This window comes from Gopherus evgoodei, chromosome 2 (genome assembly GCF_007399415.2).
Source record: "Gopherus evgoodei ecotype Sinaloan lineage chromosome 2, rGopEvg1_v1.p, whole genome shotgun sequence".
NCBI classification, from domain to species: Eukaryota; Metazoa; Chordata; order Testudines; family Testudinidae; genus Gopherus; species Gopherus evgoodei.
In genome coordinates, this window is record NC_044323.1 from 273,383,875 (window position 1) to 273,406,834 (window position 22,960).

At 40.5% G+C, this 22,960-nt stretch overlaps 1 protein-coding gene across 2 annotated transcripts in view; it reads left to right on the top strand.

The window, feature by feature from the left end:
• COL14A1 (collagen type XIV alpha 1 chain) overlaps positions 1-22,960 on the top strand; it is a 173,301-nt gene that overhangs the window by 130,808 nt on the left and 19,533 nt on the right. For both annotated transcript variants that reach the window (XM_030553756.1, XM_030553757.1), the window contains exons 37-41: positions 2,494-2,547; positions 2,996-3,091; positions 8,308-8,361; positions 10,591-10,644; positions 20,649-20,702. In XM_030553756.1, coding sequence (XP_030409616.1) covers positions 2,494-2,547; positions 2,996-3,091; positions 8,308-8,361; positions 10,591-10,644; positions 20,649-20,702 — 312 coding nt within the window. The remainder of the gene's footprint in view (positions 1-2,493; positions 2,548-2,995; positions 3,092-8,307; positions 8,362-10,590; positions 10,645-20,648; positions 20,703-22,960) is intronic.

A 22,960-nucleotide genomic window follows, 5' to 3' on the forward strand; every position in this document is an offset into this window, starting at 1 on the left:
CCTCCTCCTCCTCCAAGAAAAAGAAGAAAAAAAAGGCCAGCCAATTGCAGTTCAGTGCCCCATGGAAGTTGGTGCTCAGGGTGACAGCTGTGCCCATAATCCCTAGAACCAGCTGTGACTGAGAAATGACTTGATTACAGTGTATCATACTTCCACAGAGAGAAAACGCTGGCTACTAAAGGGATCTTTAATCTAGTGGAGAAAGTCATAACAAGTACCAATGGCCTTAAAGCAGAAGCCAGACAGATTCAAATTGGAAATTAGGCACAATTTTTCATCTGTGAGGGTGATTGTTCAAATAGTCAATCTACCAAAAGATGTGCTGGATTCTTCCCCTCTTGATGTCTTATCAAGAATGGATGCCTTTCTGGAAGATATCCTTTAGTCTCAAACACGAGTGCTTGGGCTCAAAACAGGGATAACTGAGTGACATTTTTATGGCCTGTGTTACACAAGAGATCAGTGGCCACAAAAACTATGAATATGTGTCTGCTTCAGGCTGTTGGTTGTTTTTTTTTAAGTTTTATAAAAAAAAATTCATCTCTTCTCAGAATGAGGTTAAGGAAAAGCATGTTGTTTTGACTATGTTTTAAAAGAATTCTTACAGTTCTTTCATTGAGAGGTTCTAGTGTCTTCATGCTTTAGAGAAAGGACTTGAAATTGGATAATGGTGTTGCCCTGCTGTCAGGGATAAGCCTTTTGCTGTCCCTGTGAAAATTCATTCAAATTTGACCTAACTTTGAGGTTCTGAAAATCTCAGTTCACACAAGCTCTTTAGAATTTTTAGAAATTCTCTGAAGATTCCATCTGGGCTGAGTATGCCCCATCCCCAGGCTTCAGGGGCTGACCAGGACTATCCATGCAATTGCTCCTGGAAGCCACTGTGGCACTGGGTACAGGAACTGAGAGCGGAGAGAGACTGTCTCCTGTGCTTTCAATGTCTTACTGGCTGGTGCCTAAACAGCATGGAGGAGAAGGCAGTCTGATGGAAAGGCAGGTTGTGAGGAGCCAGCCTGGTTAGAGGTGGGGGCAGCAGGCAAGTAGCTGGACAAGATTGGGATGAGGAGCCAGGGAGGGGATAGAAGGGCAGGGACTGGGATGTGGACCTGATGGAGTGGAGCTGGGGAGACTTGGAGCAAAGGAGGATAGGGGCAGGAAAATAGTATGTGATCATGTAATTAAAGACGTTTGTGGTGTATACACACAAGGAAGTTGAAGTAAAGTTGCACAAACAGCTTGAATTCTGGCATTTCTTAATTTGAGTGCTTGATTTTGCAACCTTAACATACCTGTAATATAATTTTTATATGTAATGATACATGTATTGACTTTGTGTATCAAAGAACATTGATTTCTTGCCCCTCAAAGTAAATATTAGGCATGGCTTGGTTCATAAGCCAATATCTTCTTAGTAGTCCCATTTGATATATTGTTTTATTAGCTATTTGATATTTTGTAGCACCTCCCCACACCATGGGGAGGAATGATGTCTAATTGTACCAGATTCTTTACAAACTCAGAGATAGGCCCATCTCTGAAATGCTCACACTGTAAGAAGATAAACATTATCCCAAGGGTGGGGTAGAGGGAGACGATCAGTGAATATTTTATTAAAAGTATATAAAAACTTAAAAATAAACATTTCATTAAAATCATCCAAGAGGGCAAGACACATCTTGCATGTATATCAGAAACATGTTCAAGGCAGTCATCCTTAGAAATGCACAATTCCAGTGTCCTATACAATACTGGGGAACGGATAGCTCAGTGTTTTGAGCATTGGCCTGCTAAACCCAGGGTTATGAATGCCATCCTTGAGGGGACCACTTAGGGATCTGGGGCAAAATCAGTACTTGGCCCTGCTAGTGAAGGCAGGGAGCTGGATTCAATGACCCTTCGGGGTCCCTTCCAGGTCTAGGAGATAGGTATATCTCTATTATTTAAAAAAAAAAAGAAGGTTTAGGCTGCAGTTGGTTAACGAATGATTAAAAGATTCAGGCATCAGTGAAGAAGGAGCAATGGGGAAAAAGAAATTGGATGGCTCTAAAATTAAACCATAGCAAACACAATGGGTCTCATAAAAATATTATTAGAGTCATTGAAAAGTCAGTCCTTAACAATATGATGATATTGGAAAGAGCAGAAGTCGAGACCATTTTAACAATAAGAAAAAAAACTTACTTGTGTATCCAGCCAGGTCACTGCCTGCAGCAATATTTTGATGCTAGTGCATTATAGGCTAGTGTATTGGTATGGGTTTAAGTATTTTCCTGAGCTCAAGTTCATCCTTTCATAGGACTGTTATTTAGCATATGCTTAAACCCCAGTGAATTCATAGGACTTAAGCACACACCTAGATAGTTCCCTGAGTAGGGTTGCTTTCCTGAATGGTGACCTACAAGAATAGAATAATCTGTATGATTCAGGAAGAAGAAAGAAGTGTTTGTTTTTTGTGTGATTTACTTTTCTGCTAATACTAATCGTGTTTTACAGGGTGGTCCAGGTGTCAGAGGCCCAAAGGGTCTTCGTGGTGATCAAGGTCCAAAGGTAATCTGCCACCACTATGCAGTTGTAACATGCACCTTTTTTTTTTTTTTGGCTTTTGTCTGTTTGTGTCTAAATCTAGATATATTTTTCTCGAATGAGCTTAAATCTAGATTGTGATGTTCCTGAAGAAAGGGTGTAGCCAAATGCCATTGGTGTTTGTTGGGAGAACAGCAGCCAGGTTTCCTAGATAATACTGGTTAAACATCATGTTTGTTTCTGGGTGAGGGGCAGTAAAATGCATAGTGCTGCTGCTGTCAGCATATATCTGTGGCTTTTTGCATGCCTAAAGGAATAAGGCCTTAAAGCCTTATTGTCCCGTCAGCATGTTAACTCATATTTTAGGTGCTGTTGAATCTATTGGTATTTAATTCTACTCACAGATGCTCCCTTCTTATGTACAGTAGGAGTTAAACTTATGGCCTTTATGTTTTCCCTATTGGTGTCATAGGGCCTAGATGGACCTCGTGGTGAAGTTGGTGCTCCAGGACCCCAAGGACATCCAGGACCCCAAGGGCCAAGTGGACTTTCTATTCAAGGGCTTCCAGTAAGTCCTAAATGAAAAACTGTGGTCTTAATTTTGTCACAGGAGTTAGCCAGAACCCATACATTAGGTTGTACCGAAAGGTTAGATAAAACTAGAGCTAGGACTGAGCTGCAAAGTTTTAAGCTGCCTTAATTCAATTTTTATCAATTTAAATTTTTCATAGTTGCAGGGAATTGTCCGAGGGCCAGACCATGGTGAAGTCAGACAATCATCATCATCATCTGACAGCCATCTAATCCAGATCTGAACTTCACCAAAGTCTGAGGTGTATGGATCATGGATTTGGGTTTAACCTGTGATAGGAATAGGAGCCAGCTCCAACATTCAGATATGTATTTGGATCTGGAGTTCATTAAACCTGAAGAGAGTTTGCACCATGGGTTTTTGGTTCAGACCCAAATCTAGATAAAAGTTTTAAACATGCTGTGAGCTGGAGTGTGTGGCAGGAACACTTGAAACATAGTGTTTTTTTGTTTGAGATCATAAAAGTCACAGAAAATCAGTACATTTCCTAGTGGAGAGATGTTCACTTACCAAAACCACCTCCATTACCTACATTAACTGGCACTAACTGGTACACTTGTTGGCAGCCACATCGGAGAGGCCAGGGAGTGAATTGATAGGCACAGAGCCAGAAATACTATTTTAGGGCTGGTTTTTCAATACTAATGTTGAGACGGATCAGCAGTGCAAAAAACCCTACACTACCAGTGCCCATGCTTGAAAGGATTAGATTTTTAATAGTAAACATCAGTAAATGTTGCTGTACAATGCAAACTGATGAAAAAATATTTCCATCCATAATAACTAAAATTTACAGACTGGCAACGTAAGAAAAATGCTGCCGGAGAACTCATTAGAGTTTGATTTAAGGATATTTACTGCCTACATTTTGACATGTGATGTTGGCAATTTGTGTTTTAATGGTTATAAAAGATTTAACTTTTTGAATTTCAGCATTGACTGTCATTAGATGATGATTGTTTGACCTCCCAGTTGTCCGGCCCTCTGATAATTTCCTGCAACTGTGAACAATTTAAATTGATAGAAATTGAATAAAAGCAGCTTAAAACCCATAATTTTGTGCAACTGTAAAAATTTAAATGGCAAAAAATGCTTAAAATTAAACATCAATATTATCTGTCGAAAATATAAAAATATTGAATTCTGCACATCTACTTATAAAAATAGATAATATATAATGTATGATACTATATAATAATAAATGTCATGTGGATGGATCTACACAGGCCTTGAGGACTATCAACCCAGTGCTTTTTCCTTGTAGAAAAATCTAAACAATATTAATAGGGTCCAATATTCTTTCTACAGAATTTTTTAACCAACCTGTCAGTTTTCATAGCAGTAATATAATTTAACAGGTTTCAATAGAAATTATTCTTAACACCTTGTCATGGGCTGTACAAACCCCACACTGAAAGGGAAGGGATGAAGAATTGCTTTGGGCCCAGATGTTCTTCCTCACTGCACCTGCAAAGCTTGCACAGGCAACCTGGCCAGAGGGCTGACTTACTGAAGGGACAGATCTTTGCAGACCAAAGTGGCCATAAAAAGAGGAGCGCCTGAAAAGGGGAAAGCCTGCCACACCCATGCCTGACCATCTGGGGACATTGGCATATTTCATGTGCCGCACATATTTTTAATTTTTTGTGTGTGCAGAAAATAGCTTCTACTGAAAAATTTGCTGCAGTTCTGCTTTTGTCCACCAGAGGGTGCTGTGGTGCTAGAACAGAGCAGCTGCACCTGGCAATCCCCAATTATGATAGGGAAGAGAAAGAGCCTGCCTACTTCACAGGGGCTGTTGGGCCAAGTCAGCAGATAAGGGATATGGGGAGACAGACAGCGTGGGTCTGCTTGGGGGTCAGACAGGGGCTCATAAGGGCCAGTGGGCAGGACAGACTGGGGCAGGAGTGGAGGCGCTGGGCCACAGGGGGGAGTAAAGTGCAGGGCCACGTGGGCGGAGGGGATGCAGAGCTACAGGGGGAAGAGAAATGGGGGACAAAGACACATGGGGAAGTGGGGTGAAGAGACACATGGAGATGGGGGGGCTGGCTGAGAGGGCACAGGACCATGATGAGGAGATGCAGAGCTACAGGGGGCAGGGGGATGGCTGAGTGAAGGCACAGAGACACATGGGGATGGGATGCAGGGATACATGGAGATGAGGGGTGGGGGCTCACTAAGGGGGTGCAGAGACACATGGAGATGGGGGAGGGATGTAGGGCCACATGGGAACAGGAGGTGGCTGAGTGGGCACAGAGCCACATGGGGACAGGGGAGGGGTGCATAGACACACGGGGATGGGCAGGGGTGCAGAACCAGATGGAAATGGGGGGAGTGGCTGTCTGAGTGGGGGTGTAGGGACACATGTGGACAGGGGGGTGCAAGGACACATGGGGGTACAGGGACACATGGGCACAGGTGCTGATGTGCCTGACTGAATGGCAGAGGATAGGGGTCAGCCAGGATCTGCATGGGGGATGCTCCTTAAAATCCCTTCCTGCCCCCTAAAATAACCTGTTCCATACTTCTCCCACCCATATGCAACAACCCTTCAAGTTCATACCCAGGCTATTTCCTAGCAATTACTTCGCTCTCCCTCAGCTCCTCCATTATCCCTGATTCCCCCAAGCCTTTGCACTTCTTCTGAAGGGTGCAGTGGGCAGGAAATACAGTTTTTTGTACTGTAGTTTAAATGAATTATTACTCCGAATTCTGTATTAATATGCCTAGTAAGGAATATACTTGTCAAAAAACATTTTGTGAATCTTTTTTTTTTTTTTGGTCTGTATTGTTACAGACATACTTACTGACAGGTATTTTGAAATAAATTACCAAAATAATTGAAACTGGTTGATTATATTGTGTTACTTTAACAAAATATGCAGAATTTTGCAAAATTTCAAGATGTGTCCAGAATTTTTAAATTTTTGGTGCAGAATTCTCCCAGGATTATTATATAAACTGATTATTTTAGCAGAGAATATATTCAAGAATATATGGGCTGCAGGAATAATTTCCAATCCTTTCTATAGAATTTAATAGAGAATTATATTCCTGCTGTAGAATTGTATTGACTGGTTAAAAACATCCTATAGAAAGGATATTCTTGGTTATGAATTGTGTATATTCTATAGAAACCTTTTTAATTTCTATAGAACTCTGTTGATTTAATCTCTATAGGACATTTCCCTGAGTGTCAAAGAGAAGCAAATTTGCTCACAGGGAAAAGAATGTGTTTCCACTGGGGCTCTCAATTAATCATAGTTAACACATGCAATTAACTCAAAAAATTAATCATTTTAATTGCACTGTTAAACAATAGAATACCAACTGAAATTTATTCAATATTTTTGGATGTTTCTCTACATTTTCAAATATATTGATTTCAATTATAACACAGTATACTAAGTGTACAATGCTCACATTATATTATTATTTTTATTGCAAATATTTGCACTGTAGAAATGATAAACAAAAGAAGAAGTATTTTTCAATTCACCTCATACAAGTACTATAATGCAATCTCTCTATCATGAAAGTGCAACTTACAGATGTAGATTTTTTTTGTTACATAACTGCACTAAAAAAAAACAATTTAAAACTATCTAGAACCTACAAGTCCACTCAGCCATACCTCTTGTTCACATTTGTTTACATTTACAGGAGATAATGCTACCCGCTTCTTATTTACAATGTCACCTGAAAGTGAGAATAGGCGTTCACATTACACATTTGTAGCTGGCATTGCAAGGATTTTACATGGCAGATATGCTAAACATTCATATGCCCTTCATGCTTCGGCCACCATTCCAGAGGGTTGGACTAGATGACCTCCTGAGGTCCCTTCCAACCCTGATATTCTGTGATTCTATGATGATGCTCATTAAAAAAATAATGCAATAATTAAATTTTGACTGAGCTCCTTGGGGGGAGAATAGTATATCTCCTGCTCTGTTTTACCCGCATTCTGCCATATATTTCATGTTATAGCAGTCTCGGATGATGATCAGCACATGTTGTTCGTTTTAAGAGCACTTTCACTACAGATTTGAAAAGAAGGTACCAATGTGAGATTTCTAAAGATAGCTGCAGCACTCAACCCAAGATTTAAGAATTTGAAGTGCCTTCCAAAATCTGAGAGGGATGAGGTATGGAGCATGCTTTCAGAAGTCTTAAAAGAGCAACACTCTGATGCGGAAACTACAGAACCCGAACCACTAAAAAAGAAAATCAACCATGTGCTCGTTCATCTGACTCACTGATGCATGTTTACTCATCATCTCTGCACTACTTTGGATCATTATCAAGCCGAACCCATCATCAGCATGGACACGTCCTCTGGAATGATGGTGGAAGCATGAAGGGACATATAAATCTTTAGCATATCTGGCCAGTAAATATCTTGCAACGCCAGCTACAACAATGCCGGGTGAACGCCTGTTCTCACATTCAGATGATGTAAACTAGAAGTGGGCAGCATTATCTCCTGCAAATGTAAACAAACTTGTTTGTCTGAGTGATTGGCTGAACAAGAAATAGGACTGAGTGGACTTGTAGGCTCTACGGTTTTACATTTTTATTTTTGAATGCAGTTATTTTTGTACATAATTGTAATTTGTAAGTTCAACTTTCATGACAAAGAGATTGCACTACAGTACTTGTATGAGGTGAATTGAAAAATACTATTGTTTTTTCTTTTTTACAACAAAGTACTTGTAATAAAAATTTAAGTGAGCCCTGTACTCTTTGTGTTGTGTTGTAATTGAAATCAATATATTTAAAAATGTAGAAAACATCCAAAATATTTAAATAAATGGCATTCTATTATTGTTTAACAGTGCGATTAATCTTGCAATTAATCATGATTAATTTTTTAAATCACACGATTAATTGTGATTAATTTTTTTAATGGTTTGACAGCCCTAGTTTCCATTTTGTTAAAGGTTATCGCTTTGTCACTATAATTGAAACTCTGATTCAAAAATGACTGTCCTTTTCTTCATTTTCCATACCTCTAAAGATTTAATTTACATTTTTGCAAACCAGTACTGCAGATACAATTTTTGGATATTCTTTAGTAGGAAAAATTAATCTGTGATTAATTTTTTTTACATTGTTTTGAAAAGAACAATTGAAAATAGAAGGGAAGCAGCAATTTGTGTGTTTAACTATGTGTGATTATTGATCTCCAGGGAACACCAGGTGAAAAAGGAGAGAAGGGTGATCGTGGTCTCCCTGGTCAGCAGGTATTCCCTATATTATTGCTTTAATGTATCATTTAGTAGATCTATTTGAATGTGGAATTACCATCCTTGTGTTGGGCAGAGCAGATATTCAAAGATACTGAGGGGCACTGTGGTGTAACTGAACCTGCAAGGGATTTAGAATCAGTAATCTCTGAGATCTGATTGTGGCCCTGTCACTGATTTGTTGTGCGTCCATGGGCAAATCACTTAGGGCCTGACTTTGAAGAGCCAGCCTCTCCTTTTGTATCCACAAATAATCTGAGGTGCAATTTTGTGAGAACAACTGTGAGCAAGTAGTTATCTGAATACCTGATTTGCGGAACTCTGGTAGGTGGATAGCTACCTATCCTCATGGGAACCTATAATATTTGATTATCAGCAGATAAGTATGCCATGTGGGCGGTGATGGGATGTTGGATGGGATGGGATCTGAGTTACTGCAGAGAATTCTTTCCTGCTGGCTGGTGAGTCTTGCCCACATGCTCAGGGTTTAGCTGATCGCCATATTTGGGGTCAGGAAGGAATTTTCCTCCAGGGCAGATTGGCAGAGGCCCTGGAGGTTTTTTGCCTTCCCCTGCAGCGTGGGGCATGGGTCACTTGCTGGTGGATTCTCTGCAGCTTGAGGTCTTCAAACCACAATTTGAGGACTTCAATAACTCGCATAGGTTAGGGGTTTGTTATAGAAGTAGATGGGTAGGGTTCTGTGGCCTGCTTTGTGCAGGAGGTCAGACTAGATGATCACATTGGTCCCTTCTGACCTTAAAGTCTATGAGTCTATGAGTCTAATATTACAGTTATAATGATTAGTAAGGGAGGCTCTTTTAATTGCCATTTAAAAATCAGACTCTCAATTTTTCTCGATTTCCGAATGAGGAGAGATTAATAAGATTGGGACTTTTCAGCTTGGAAAAGAGACAACTCGGGAGGGATATGATAGAGGTCTATAAAATCATGACTGGTGTGGAGAAAATAAATAAGGAAATGTTATTTACTCCTTCTCATAACACAAGAACTAGGGATCACCAAATGAAATTAATAAGCAGCAGATTTAAAATAAGCAAAAGGAAGCATTTCTTCACACAACAAACAGTCAACCTGTGGAACTCTTTACCAGAGGATGTTGTGAAGGCCAAGACTTTAACAGGGTTCAAAAAAAAGTTAGATAAATTCATAGAGGATAGGTCCATCAGTGGTTATTAGCCAGGATGGGGAAGGATGGTGTCCTTAGCCTCTGTTTGCCAGAAGCTGGAAATGAGCAACAGGGAATGGTTATCTGTTCTTTTGATTCCCTCTGGGGCACGTGGCATTGTCCTCTCTCAGGAGACAGGATACTGGGCTAGATGGACCTTTGGTCTGACCCAATATGACTGTTCTTATATTCTTATGACCATCTTGCAAGATGCTGAGGGTTGCTGAGCGCCCTCAGCTCTTACTGAAATCAATTTTCCTGATATGTAGCCTCAATTTTTAATTTCTTACTTTTATCATATTATTCCTGGTTCTCTCTTGTACCAACCAACCAAGATAATCCTTTCCCTCCTTGATGTTTACACACGTCAGATATTTGTTGACTGTTATCAGGCTCCCAAATTTCTAGCCCTGCTAGATACTTAGCTCTCATAATCTTTCCTCATAAATCAATCTCTCCAGCCTTCTGGATCATTTTGTATGCTTGTGGCTGCAGTAACGGTCCGGGATCAATGCCAAAGCCTCTCAGCAGCCAGTTGGAGGAGAGGAACTCTATGGAACTCTGCCAGGCATAGCTCATTTATTTGGGCTGGTTGCTTGATCAAGGGTTTGCCCCTTTGCTATTACTGCACTGAGTTTAGACAATATAACAACCCATCCCTTTACAAAAACGGGGGGAGAGAGAGAGAGAGAGAGAGATGGAAATAATGATTTAGTTTAAGGATCTGATTTACCTCAATGGAGTTACACTGGTATAAAACTGGAGTGATGCAGTGGTGGAATCTGTAGACATGATTTGCTTTTAAATAATGTATTAAAACTGAAAAGGTTAATTGCATGTGCATATTAATAAGTCCTGTTTATTTCACTGAAGCTCCACCTTACCTGAATCATAGATATGGCCCTACCATGAGTCACCCTTTGGAGTATATGAAGCTCCGTTTTTCCCAGGGCTTTTGATGTCATGTCAGATAAGGAGGTTGCACTATACTGTGTAGGGATTGCTGCCACTCTGATCTTTTGTCCCCTTATCATTCATAGGGTGTCCCAGGAGCATCAGGATCACCAGGACGGGATGGAACTCAAGGTCAAAGGGTAAGGTGAAACAAACAAATTTCTCATTTGAAGCATTTCCATTCCACCAGTGATGGCCCTGGGACAGGCGAGACCTGGAAGTGTAAGGAGGGAAAACGACTATATTGAAATGTGCCCCCTCACTCTTCTGTTCTGCAGACTAAATAAGCCCAGTTCTCTCAGCCTCTCCTGATAAGTCATGTGCTCCAGCCCCCTAATAATTTTTGTTGCCCTCTGCTGGACTCTCTCCAAGTTCATTCCATACTGTATTTATTTAATTTAAATATGTAATTCAAAATAACAAATTCTACATCTTATATTTAGGCTCACAATTTGTTTAACTGGAAAAAATTGAAACTGGTGCTGTAACTGGAAAAAAAAATTAAACTACATCAAGCTACGCCACAACTTACGTATAGTGGATTCTAATGTGTTATCAATAGGATAAAAAAGTAGTGTCACAAACCTCAGCCATCCCTTTCTAGGGGGCCCATTGACTATTCTGCCCTGGGGTCTGGAATTGCAGTCACTGGGCATGCTAAATAATGATAATAATAATAAGGGTCTATTTATATAATAGTTTTAGATTTATTGATAGTTCTTGTGCACTGGTGCCAGTACTGTGGGGAAATCAATATTATGTATTAGTTTAATTTACAGTCAGTCCAGTGACACAGCAATCTAGTACATAGGTGTCCATGTCACAAATACTACCATGATTACAGCTGGCACTAACTAGCACCTTTGTTGATTGTCTCAAGAGAGAAGCAAGGAACAGAACTGGGATTCTTTATTGCCCTCCAGAACAGGTTGAAAATTTTTGGAATAACAATAAGGAAGCCTGTACTATTTCTGATGTATTTGTTTGGTACAAATAGTGGTCTTCTGTGACCAGTACTCTTAATCAAGCAGTATGTTATTTTCTTAAATGTTTAAAAATGAAACATGGGTCAAAGAGTAGGTGAATAGGTGAATGTTGTTAAACTAAGAATGAACTACATAATAGAAAGATGTGATCAACTTTCTTCTGCTTGTGGTGAGACGGAGGGATATTTACATTCTGGCTAGCAGCCAAGGTCTGGATCTTAGTATTAATTTATTTGTTTAAACCTCTAGGTACTTTCACCTATGTCTTTGGAAACCTCTATAAGTTAGACTTATAAAGCATCAGCTGATCAGTCTTTTGTTTCATACTGCTTGGTGCACTGAATCCAGATATTGCAAAAGAATCCCTACTTGATTATTAATAATTCAGTACAATGTACAGGTCAAGTACATAGTTAAATTGGACTTATAGTTCCATTTAAACAAGATTTACATTCTCTTCTGGATATTTAGAAGCTTTTCTGAAAAATAGCTGTGAAACTTTGTAACTTCAGAAATTTCTGGAGCTTCCTTCTTCTTCATATTTTGGACATCTAGCATTGAGCTGAGCCCTGTTGTTTCAGGATCTGTATAGTTGTTCAGATCTTGGCCCCAATCCTGCAAACCCTCAAGCACATTTAACTTTAAGCCTGTGAGTAGTTCCCCTGAAGTCAGTATAGTGTTTGGGGCAATAGATGGTTTCCCTCTGAAATCAAGGAAAAAAGGAGAGAATTTGTAAAGTGTAAGATTTGTGCTGAGTTATGTTCAGATCGAAATCAACATTTTGAACTAAGTTTACAACTAAATTATGAGTCAAACATATGAGATCAGAAATGTTGCTCTATTATGTTAGACAACCAGACTTCATATCAGCAGCCCTCTTTTCAATCTTATTCTAAGTATATGCCTTTTCCTATGTTGTATACTACATACCTCTCTGTTTTTCTAATACCTCACCATCTTGTAGCTTCTCTTAGCCCCTTCCCTTTGGCTATGTCTGCATTGGCCTTCCCCTGCCCCCTTACTGTTGCTACCACTGGTTCAACTGCAGTTTCAGTACTGGGGAGAGCACTAGTGTATAAGGCTTCCATGACCACTGATGGTCTTGTCACCATTTTGTCTAACCTTGCTCAGAGCAAGTCTAGGTGACACGGTGTTGAAAATGCTAGTGGCCTCCAGTGACTTGTCTGGGTGGTTCTCTTCTTTACTCAGTCCGTAGAGATATGAGGCTGCTACAGCCCCACTTAGACAGCTTTGCCATTTTATCTCAAGCTGTAGCTGCTTATACTTTTGGCTCCAAAGGTGCCCGGATCAATCCCTTGTGTATCTGACAGTAGCTTTTATACTAGTGCTACCACTTGGGAGCTGAAGTGGTAGTGTAGTCACAGTGGGATATTTTTGAGAAAAAAGGATGGCAGTAGGGCCAGCTCCAGGCACCAGCATTCCAAGCAGGTGCTTGGGACGGCAATCTGCAAGGGTCAGCAGTGTTCTTGCCCAGAAGCAGCGGCCGAATTGTGGCAGGGGCAGTCCATATGCCGTTAGGGCAGCACATGTGTTTCTGTGGCGGCAGCAATTCGGCAGCAGCTTCTATGTTCAGCTGTCCCCGGCAGCACAGCTTCTGTCTTCTGGCCGAAGACAGAAGCTGCTGCTGAATTGCCGCTGCCGCGGAAACACGCGTGCCGCCCTAACGGTGCATGGACTGCCCCTGCCGTCCACGGCAGCAATTCAGTGCACTGCTTGGGGGGGCAAAAACAGAAGGGGGGAGGGATAGCTCAGTGGCTTGAGCATGGGCTTGCTAAACCCAGGGTTGTGAGTTCAATCTTTGAGGGGGCCACCTAGGGATCTGGGGCAAAAATTGGTCCTGCTAGTGAAGGCAGGGGGCTGGACTCAATGACCTTTCAAGGTCCCTTCCAGTTCTAGGAGATTGGTATATCTCCAAGTATTAGATTAGAAGAGCCGGCCCTGGATGACAGACACAGACTTTGATTAAGTCAGGGGAAAGGCATGTAACTCTTATTCTGGAGATAGCCCCAGGGTGGCTTATAATAAGGGTGGGAAGTTAAATAAATTCTCAGTTTTAAATACTGATCATAATTCTTTCCTGTGTTTAGTTTCTCCTGCTCTTGAGGAAATGAACTAGATGATTGTTCTTCAGTTAAGCGTGTTCAGGATTTCTCAGAAAGTTCTGAAGACCTTATAGAATCAAGCCTATCATTGGGCATTTGTGCTATATTGTCATGCTACAGTGATTTCTATGGCAGCAGACTGTGAAGTTATACGTACAGAATGATGGGCTTGATTCTCCACTCTATTGCATTAGTTTATGCTAGGGTAACTCCATTGATTCCAGTGGAGTTACACTGGCATAAAACTCCCCTGAAAGTGGCAATCCAGCACAGTAACCTCACTGTACAGTCTATCTGAAGGGAAAACTCATCAGAAATGGAGTATTCTGTAATTCTGACAGACGTCACTGCATCAGTAGTGTTACCGAAATGTCGGGTCCGCCTAGCTGAGAGCCAATGACAGCCAGACAGGGATAAGGAAAGGTTGCTTTATTCTGCAGAAGAAAGGAGAGTTCTGTACCTTGGTACAAAAAAACTCTACTCCATATAAAAACCAAGAATCTTTTCTACACACTCACACACAGGCTTTGGTCGTCTTAGCATTTGATTGGTGGTTAGCAAACCCTGCACTTTTGCGATCTGCTCAGCAAAAACTGGCTTAGGACCAACTTCAACTGCCTCAAGACTGATAAGGGAAGACAGTTCAAAAGTTCAGTCTACCGTGTCCGTGAGGTGTCCAATTTCCCCTAATGGTTGCCAGCTATTATAAAGCTACTGGCTGTTAGGGGGTCGCTGCTGACTGTCACAGTCGCAAAGGGGCACTGGAAAGTTATGAAGTAAATTACTTTTTTGTATAATGTTTTCTTTGTCAAACTTCCTTCTGTAAGCCAAGCTCTGAAACTATTTTTCAGCCTCTACTGTAAAACTAAAATTATATTGAAATGGATGTTTTCCGTGTTATTCTTAGCTTGGCCATCACTTTCTTTTTAATGTTTATTATTTAAGATGCTTGAGGCATAATGGACCTGATTCATCAAAGCACTTGAAAAATTCCACTAACGTTAATGGGATTTAAGCACATGACTAAGCATTTTACTGAATCATAGCCACTATGATGTTAATTTTTAAACGCCTTTTAACTCCAAATAGATTTTTTTCCCCTTCCAGTTCACTTTTATTTCCTTTCTTCCTTTCTGCTTTGTCTTACTTTCTAATAGAGCTTCTAATCATTATTAAAATCTATTTATAAGGGTCTCTGATTTTGCTTCCCATTTGACATTTATTTTATCTTTTTATTCAATACTAAGTTTAAAACTCCCTCTGCCCCTGGGTTGTTAATTTTTTTTATCCCTGGTTTATTTATCTAAGATTAAAAAAAATTTATATATACTATTTCTTTCCTTTTCATAGCTTTCAGTAGTTTCTTTTTAAAAGAAGAAATTTAAGTATATCCCCTAATCAGGTGTATAAAATACAAACAGAAACCAAATTCATAATGGACTGCCCAGGCCATGAGATGAGATTAAAATTAATTTTAAAGGTTGAAACAGAGTTAAAGATCTGTTTTCTCTTAATAACAAATTCAGAACATCCATGATAGATTTTTTTAAACAAATCTGGTACCTGGACTAAATCTAAATTTCAGATTTATACTATGAATCACTCCTGGCTCACCTTAGTCTTCTTGTTATAAATGAAGAAATAAAGATGTTGGGAAAGGAGACGTGGTTTCTGCCTGTTTTGTTCTTAGTGACGTGGTCATTGTGAAAATATTCAAGGAACCTTTCCCTGCCCTTCTCTCCCCACACAATGGTCCATACTAGAGTGACTGTACTAAAACAGGCAATGTGTGCTTTTACACTAACTCTTCTGGACAAAGCTATGTCCAGCACAAAGGGGCCAGGTTGAATTGTGCAGGACTGTGTGCTTGAATTGAGATCAAGGTGCTGGTTAGCCCCCCTCACTCCTCCAAGCCACATCTGGCCCAAATATTCTCCTCTTAGACTCCCCTGTCCTTTCAGTTCTTCCTTTTCTGCCAGGGATATGAAGTTAAGATTGTGACTGGCCCTTGTGCAGGTGCAGTGCACAGGCAGAAGAGAAAAGGTGCTTTCTTTTTCCCGTGTTCCCCATGGCTTCCACACAAGGTCCTGTCATACATACAGTCTTCATTCTCTCCTGAGAGATGCAAGCCACCCTTGTGGGGGCAGAGCTAGCCAGTTGGGGGAAAAGGATCATAAAGTACCATTCTAAGGGATGGTGCAGTAGGTACATCTCTCCTGCATGCACATACTGGAGGAGAGACTGCCTCCATCACTCTGTCCTCAGATTCCCCAGCTCATTTGAATTATTCCCTACCCCCAAATGTCTGTGACTTGGTCACCTCTCATTGTTCCCTGGTGGCTTTCCCATAGTCCCCTCCCCCCATCTTCCCTAGGGACTCCCCCTACACACTAGACTTCTCCTGGGAAGAGGGACAAGAACAACATGCTGATGTTGGGGTTGCAGACAGGACTGATTTAGCAGATAGACAGGTTGCCTTGGACAGAAGAAACTGCTTTATTGCATGTGCTTCACCATCATGGCTCTGCTGAGCACCAGGAAGCAGAGAAGATGAGGTGTGATGTCAGGTGACTACCTTCCTTGAGCTGCTCCATGGCTGTACTAATAGCTAGGCACAGGTTAGAGGGCTTTGACCATCTGCTGCTTTAACCTGCTTGCCAACATTAGCCCAGCTGGAAGGTGCATTTAACTCTTCTGGTCCTTCAGAGCTTTCTCCTCACCATGGTGACACACTTACTTCTACCTGCTCAGCCCCAGATGTGGAATAGAAAAAGACCAGATTGGTAAAGAAGGGGATTTTATTTTCCAAACAAGATTTTTAACAGCATATTATAAACAATAGAGGAAAACATTTAAGTGGTTAGCAGAGTACACCATATAGGGCCTTCTGTGTTTTAAACTGTGAAAAATAAAAGAGAAACTTGTTGCATATCAGCTCTTAGAGGGGATGATACAAATATATTCCTTTTCACCTGTTGTACTACAAAGACAGAGTGGGATATTACATGGGCATTACTATGTTCAAGTGCTGTGAAGCAGAACTAGTCTAGTTTGCCTCGTGCTGTCAGCTTTCCAAACACTGCCTTTACAGTAAAAGGACGTTTGTGCTGAGCACCAAAAGATTCCAGAAATCACTTCACTAGTATTTTCCCGAATTAGCTTTATTTAGTCAGAACAACACAGCCCTTTTGTGAACCACCTCACACCTGCAGATTGATATTCCTGAGGTAATCTGTAGTATTTTAGTGAATTAACTGGATAGTTGTATGCCTGCCGCAGTTACTGTGAATTAGCACAAGAGTAAAAACTAATGCAAAATAACTTCAGAAATCCTTGATAGTGGTGAAATTTGGGAGGGAACAACACTACTTTTTGAGCTTTTGGTCTGGCAAAGACAAATATTTGAAGCCTCGAGTGTACAGGAATTGGGCTTGATTCTGTTGTGCTTATTCAGATAAGACTGGCCTGCATTATATCCTATCCTGCAGCCTTTGCTTGGATACACTCAGTAGTTTTGCATGAGTAAACACTGCATGATGGGGTCCACTAATTTCAGTGAGAGTTTTGCCTATATGCAGGACTGGATAGTTGGCCTTTAGAGTGAAAATCACCCTTCTCTAGAGGGTCAAAAAATGTCAAATACCACGTATGTTCAAGAGGTGAAATCTTGGCTCCTTTGAAGTCAGTGGGAAAACTCACAAGGACTTCATTGGGGCCAGAATTTTACCCAATGTCTTAAATCAGGTTTAAATCTCATTCTGCCCTCTGCACATGGGTGAATGTAATCCCCAATTAGCATTTTACCCCAAAATACACCACTGAAATTGATTCTTCATGCATATATTTAAGTTCAGTAGCATCATATGCCCTGGATAATTTTTGGTTGACATTCAAATCTAAACTTCTCTATATTTGGGGGTAGTTTTGAAATTCAGGCATTTAGTGTGGATTCAGCTCTTATATGCACGTAAATCTGAAATAGCTGGTTCCTGGACACAGGATTATCTGGAGCAAATTCAGGGACCCTTGACTACTAGGTTTACTGAATATTACCACATCTGAGGTATAGTACCTTATTTCCAAAAGATGACACTATTTGGGTTAAGCCATCAAAAGGGAGCTCAATAAACGAAACAATGCATAATATCCCAATGTTTTACTATTCTGAGTACTGTTCTGTGACCTCATATAGTCTTTACTCAACCATAATTAGTGGCATAAGCAGCCAACAGAAACACATTTCCATTTTGTTCTAGCAATTCGTCCCACTAATCACCACCCCATGCTACATATGTTCAGAATTAATCTAAAACACATATCAGCCATCAGATAATCTGCAAAACTACTAACCCTCATAGTAGCATAAACAAACTACATTGTTGTATATCTTTTCCTTCTGGGTTAGTACAAAGAACATTTACTACCATACTACTCCTTGAGACAGACTTCTGTTTGACTTAATTTATAAATGGCAATTTTCACACCTAACAAATACAGTTGGAGTTCATTTTAAATGGCCAAGAGATACAGAAACTGTGCCAAGAAAAATATACCCCCAGGACATGCAAGGAGACATTCTCCAGCAGCCAAGAGTAAAAAGTATTGCCCAGTGGGAATAAATGAAGTGTAATTAAGAACTTTACATTCAAAGAAAAACCAGCGTTTCTAAACGTACTGTTAGTTCCTGCCATTTACTGGTAGGGTGGGAAGGGAAGTATGGCAGTTTTTACACAAGTAGTGTGGAGACTGAATCCAATCCAGCTCCTTGGACGTCAGTGGAAAGACTTCCATAAAATATTCTGGATGAAATCCTGGCCCCATTGAAGTCAATGGGCACAGGTTTTCACCCACTTGTTTTTAAAAAATTAAACAGTTTGTTTTCATATTGGTTTAACTCTCAGGAAAACTGATGCTTTGGTATTTAATCAAACAGGTATTCTGCTTTACATCATTTTGTAAGTGGCTTCCATACTGCGAGTGTCACAAGTGAAGTCTGTCTAACATACATTTTTCTAAACTTTCGCAAAAACAAAACACTTCATTAGCAAAATGGCTACTACTCACATCAAGCTCAGAAACACCTGTTGTATTTATCAATTTTTATTTTTTATTTCATTTCATGGGTTATTCATGGGAAGAGTTTGTCAAGCCTTTAGAATTTGCAGTTTCATGGGGTGAGCAAACTTTTCTTGATTTGCTGAATGATTTGAAATGAACTAAATGTATTTATTTATACTCTAAAAGTGGGTTCAGGTAGACTGGCATTCATTTCATGGTAACATCACCATTCTTTTTTATTCTCTAGTTCTTATCATAACGAGGGGGCCATATAGGGCTTTTGAAGCTTTAGGAACTATCCTGATATACTCTGAAACAGAAAAGCATATCTTATCCACACTGTAGATAGTTGATATAATATGGATATGACATACTTGTTTTGTCACCTAAACACCCTTACAATGGAGTAGAGAATATTTTCCAGTTACACCAAAGATAAATTTGCAAACCAATAGTTTCTACCATATATAAGCAGGTTAGAATCACAATTTCCAAATACTAAAGCATTACATCTAATCAGGGCCATCCCTAGGGGGGACAGGGACTGGGACAAATCAGCTTTCCTGCTAGTCTCCTTGCCGCTCGCCAAGCGCACTCGCCCAGCCGACGCTCGCCTAATTACCCAGCCTGCCTGTTCGCTGCTCTTCTCCTTGCCCACTTCACCTCCCCACTAGTCTCTTCACTGTCCATTTGGCGTGCCTCTCCATCCACCCACCCGCCCGCTCTTATCTGCACCATCCGCCCACTCGCCAGTCTCCTCACCACCCTCCTGCTCACCTCTCATTTGCCTCCTCACTCTGCGTGCCTACTCGTCTCCCTGCCTGCCTCCTCACCTGAATATTGGGACAAATGGCATCCCAATCATACATTGGTTGGGATGTGGGACAAAGGGCTAAATATCAGGTCAGTCCTGATTTTATCGAAGTGTGGGCCCCGCCAAAGCGCCGGGGCCAGGGCGGTCACCCTGATTCACCCTACCCAAGTGACAGCTTCTAGTAGTTTGTCACCTATCCATTGCTAAAATCATCAGAATTTAAGGGGGGACAGAGGAGGGAAAGAAGAAAACCAGCATTATGTGATTTATTTTTTAAGATTGGGCACAATATATTGTAACTTGTCAAGGTTGTAAGCCTTTTGGTGGACAAGTGTAAATGCTTTTAGAACCAGCAAATTTTTCCAAATATTGATTCAGGACTAATGATCAGAACAGTTGATGGGGTTATGATTTAGAGTATTTGAATGAAAAATATGCTTCCTGATTAATATGCATAAGTATCTTTTACTCTTCTAGTTTGTACATTTTTTGTCATGAGTAGTTTGCTCTCTAGTATGGGGGTAGTCTTTAGTCTTTGGTTCTGATTCAGGAAGGTTCTTAAGTGCGTAACTTCATTCATGAATATACCCAATTAAGTCTCATTAAGCAGCTTCCTGACTCAGGGCCTCTGTGGTGTCCAGTAAAGCTGTGCACTATTTCTGGGCAATGAAACTTTCCTTTCCGATAATGCATTCACCAGGAAGTCCATGGGCATAGTCACATGAATAACAATGATCTGTGTGAAGAAGAGTTAGTAGGATTGGGATCCATCTCAGGTAATTCTAGTAAGAGTTTTCAGCGAGCTTAAAATTCACAGAAGAGAAGCCTTTCTCATCCACCTATTTACAGAAACATTCTAGGTGAAATTTGCAAACCACCAGCACAAGGCTTACATAGCAGTTCATACCACTTAAACATTGTTCTGAAGTTCTAGGTGGGACGTGAATGGTATGTAGGTTTCGGCTGGTCCTTTGAGTGGAGTGAATCTTTCTTTCTTTCTTTCTTTCTTTCTTTCTTTCTTTCTTTCTTTCTTTCTTTCTTTCTTTTAATTTTGTTATTAAAAGAAAGAAAGAAAGTTGCCTTCTAGAAGAAATTATCTCGACTTGGAGAGTATAACTCTTCTAAGAAGTTTGTTGATTAATTTCCATATTCTTCTTCCCTAGGGTCTGCCTGGCAAAGATGGACCCACAGGGCCCCAAGGTCCTCCTGGGCCAGTGGTAAGTACTGTCTATGTAGGATTTATTACTGTATGAGTTGAGGTCTTTCAGGATGTAGGTTGCTGCCTGTGCCAGCTGGGGCTAAATAGCCGATTGCACTAGAGATTAGAATTCTGATTAATCATGGGCTTGGCAGAGAGCTGACCGTGCTATGCCATTTTTTTGGATCATTACCTTGAGAGACAATGACTCCCCCATGGCAAAGGGCGATTGAGTCACTCAATAAATAGGCTGCCATCTTGTGGTAAGTAAAGTAGCTGTGTTGTGTAAAGTGGACTAATGGTCCTTGGCATTGAGACGAGGCAGAGACTCTAGTCTTGCGGGAAGTTCTCTGACGTGAGCCACCAGAGTTCATTGCCCCAGGTCATGCAGCTGAAGCCCTGCAGAATGTATTCAAACATTTCAGAAAATAATTCAGAGATCATCTAGAGGCCAGAATCTGACCTCAGCTGTCTTCAGTAGGAGCAGAGCACATTCATCTGAGGGCAGAATTTTGTTCCTTGTGTTATAAATCTGCCTCTGGAAAATACATTTTTAAGGAGTGATACATTTACTAGCAAGCTTTGTAGTGAGGTTATAGGGAACTGTGGGCCAATTTGTCTGTGATGGTTTTAAATATTCTCTAATTGCTAGATTCTGCCAGTCTTACTCATGTTGTATGGTAGGGCAGATGAAATCAGTGGGTAAGGTACTACACGTTGTGAGCAAGCGTGGCAAAATCTGACCCTAAAGTTGTTGCTAACACTGATTAGGATAGAAGATATCTTTGTGGAAGGAATCTTGCATGCACCTTAGACATTCACAATCTCTGGTTTGAATTCCTTATTTGAAGACATGTGACACTGAAAAATGTACAAGTGCTTTAACTTTATTACTTTATTAGAACTAGCCAGAATCAGGACACAAGACAATGTATTATTTACATGTTAGTGACAAGAAAAGAAAATATTTAGAAACCTGCAATCTCCTGAGTTCTCCCCCACTCCATCCCCTTGGCTACTGCACTTTCATCATTACTACTTTGGGGTCCTACAGGAGTGGGGAAAAAAACAGTTGAAATAACTGTAAAGATTTAAAGTTTAACAAAAGCAAGGAAATCGTGAATTGATGCTACCATTATGTTGTGACTTACAAAGCACCCACTTGCCATTCATTTAAATGCTTAACTATTATTAAAAATAAAGATTCACAAGGCGTGAACATGCTATAAAATACTAGTCCATCTCCAGGTCAGTGCAGCGATCAGCTGACTAGCACAAGCCAACAGCATTCTCACAGACTGGCCAGCACACCAGATGAGAATCCACAAGGATAGAGGCTATGAACCTAACCCATTTGGGAAATAAGATCTGAGGATTCATATGGGTGCAAATCTTGCCCTTGAAACTACAGCCACAGGAAGTGCCATAGTCACAGAACAGATGTGGTTACACTGTATATGGAGGGGTGAGATGGTGCCTGGGTGGGCCTGGAAAGAGGCAAGGCCAAAGGATCCATTGCTGTGTAAACCCTTCAATGATTCCAGAACATCAAGCTGCAGTAACATCCACATGGTTGTTCCTTAACTTTTCAGCAATCTGGGGATGGGTGGATTCTTTCTTTTGTTCAGCTGTTCCCTGGTTATTCAAGCCAAGTGCCAAGATTTGTCCCACAGCCCTGGACCCTCAGACTCATTGAAGTCCAGGGGAAGTTTGGCCGAATAAGGAGTTTAGGATTGGGCCTCTACATTTAAATTTCCTTTGTGAAATTATGTAACTACTAGGGTGACCAGAGAGCAAATGTGAAAAATCAGGATGGGGGTGGGGGGTAATAGGAGCCTATATAAGAAAAAGGCCCCAAAATCGGGACTATCCCTATAAAATCGGGACATCTGGTCGCCCTAATAACTACACATTGAAAAAAGAACGTGTTACTAGCTGAATAATAGTGATATTACCCTTTATGCTATTTGCATAATTCTAAACAAATAAATACTACTTAGCACCTATTTCTTTACCTATTTGCAGCATTGTGCTGACATTAATGCATTACATTAATGAATATTCATCACTGTGAAAAGCTCATCTAGAACAGCTATAGTCTCATTCTTAATTCACCTTCTTGTGCCTGTTGCATGGGTTCTCCAAACAGGGTATAGTTTTAAATGTAGTCAGTGTTTCAGTTCGTTGAGGAATTGATGTGTGAGGCAATCTGCTGGCAGTCTTAAATCACAATTTCTTTGAATTTGTAAATTGACCTTTTCGCTGATTTTTAATAAG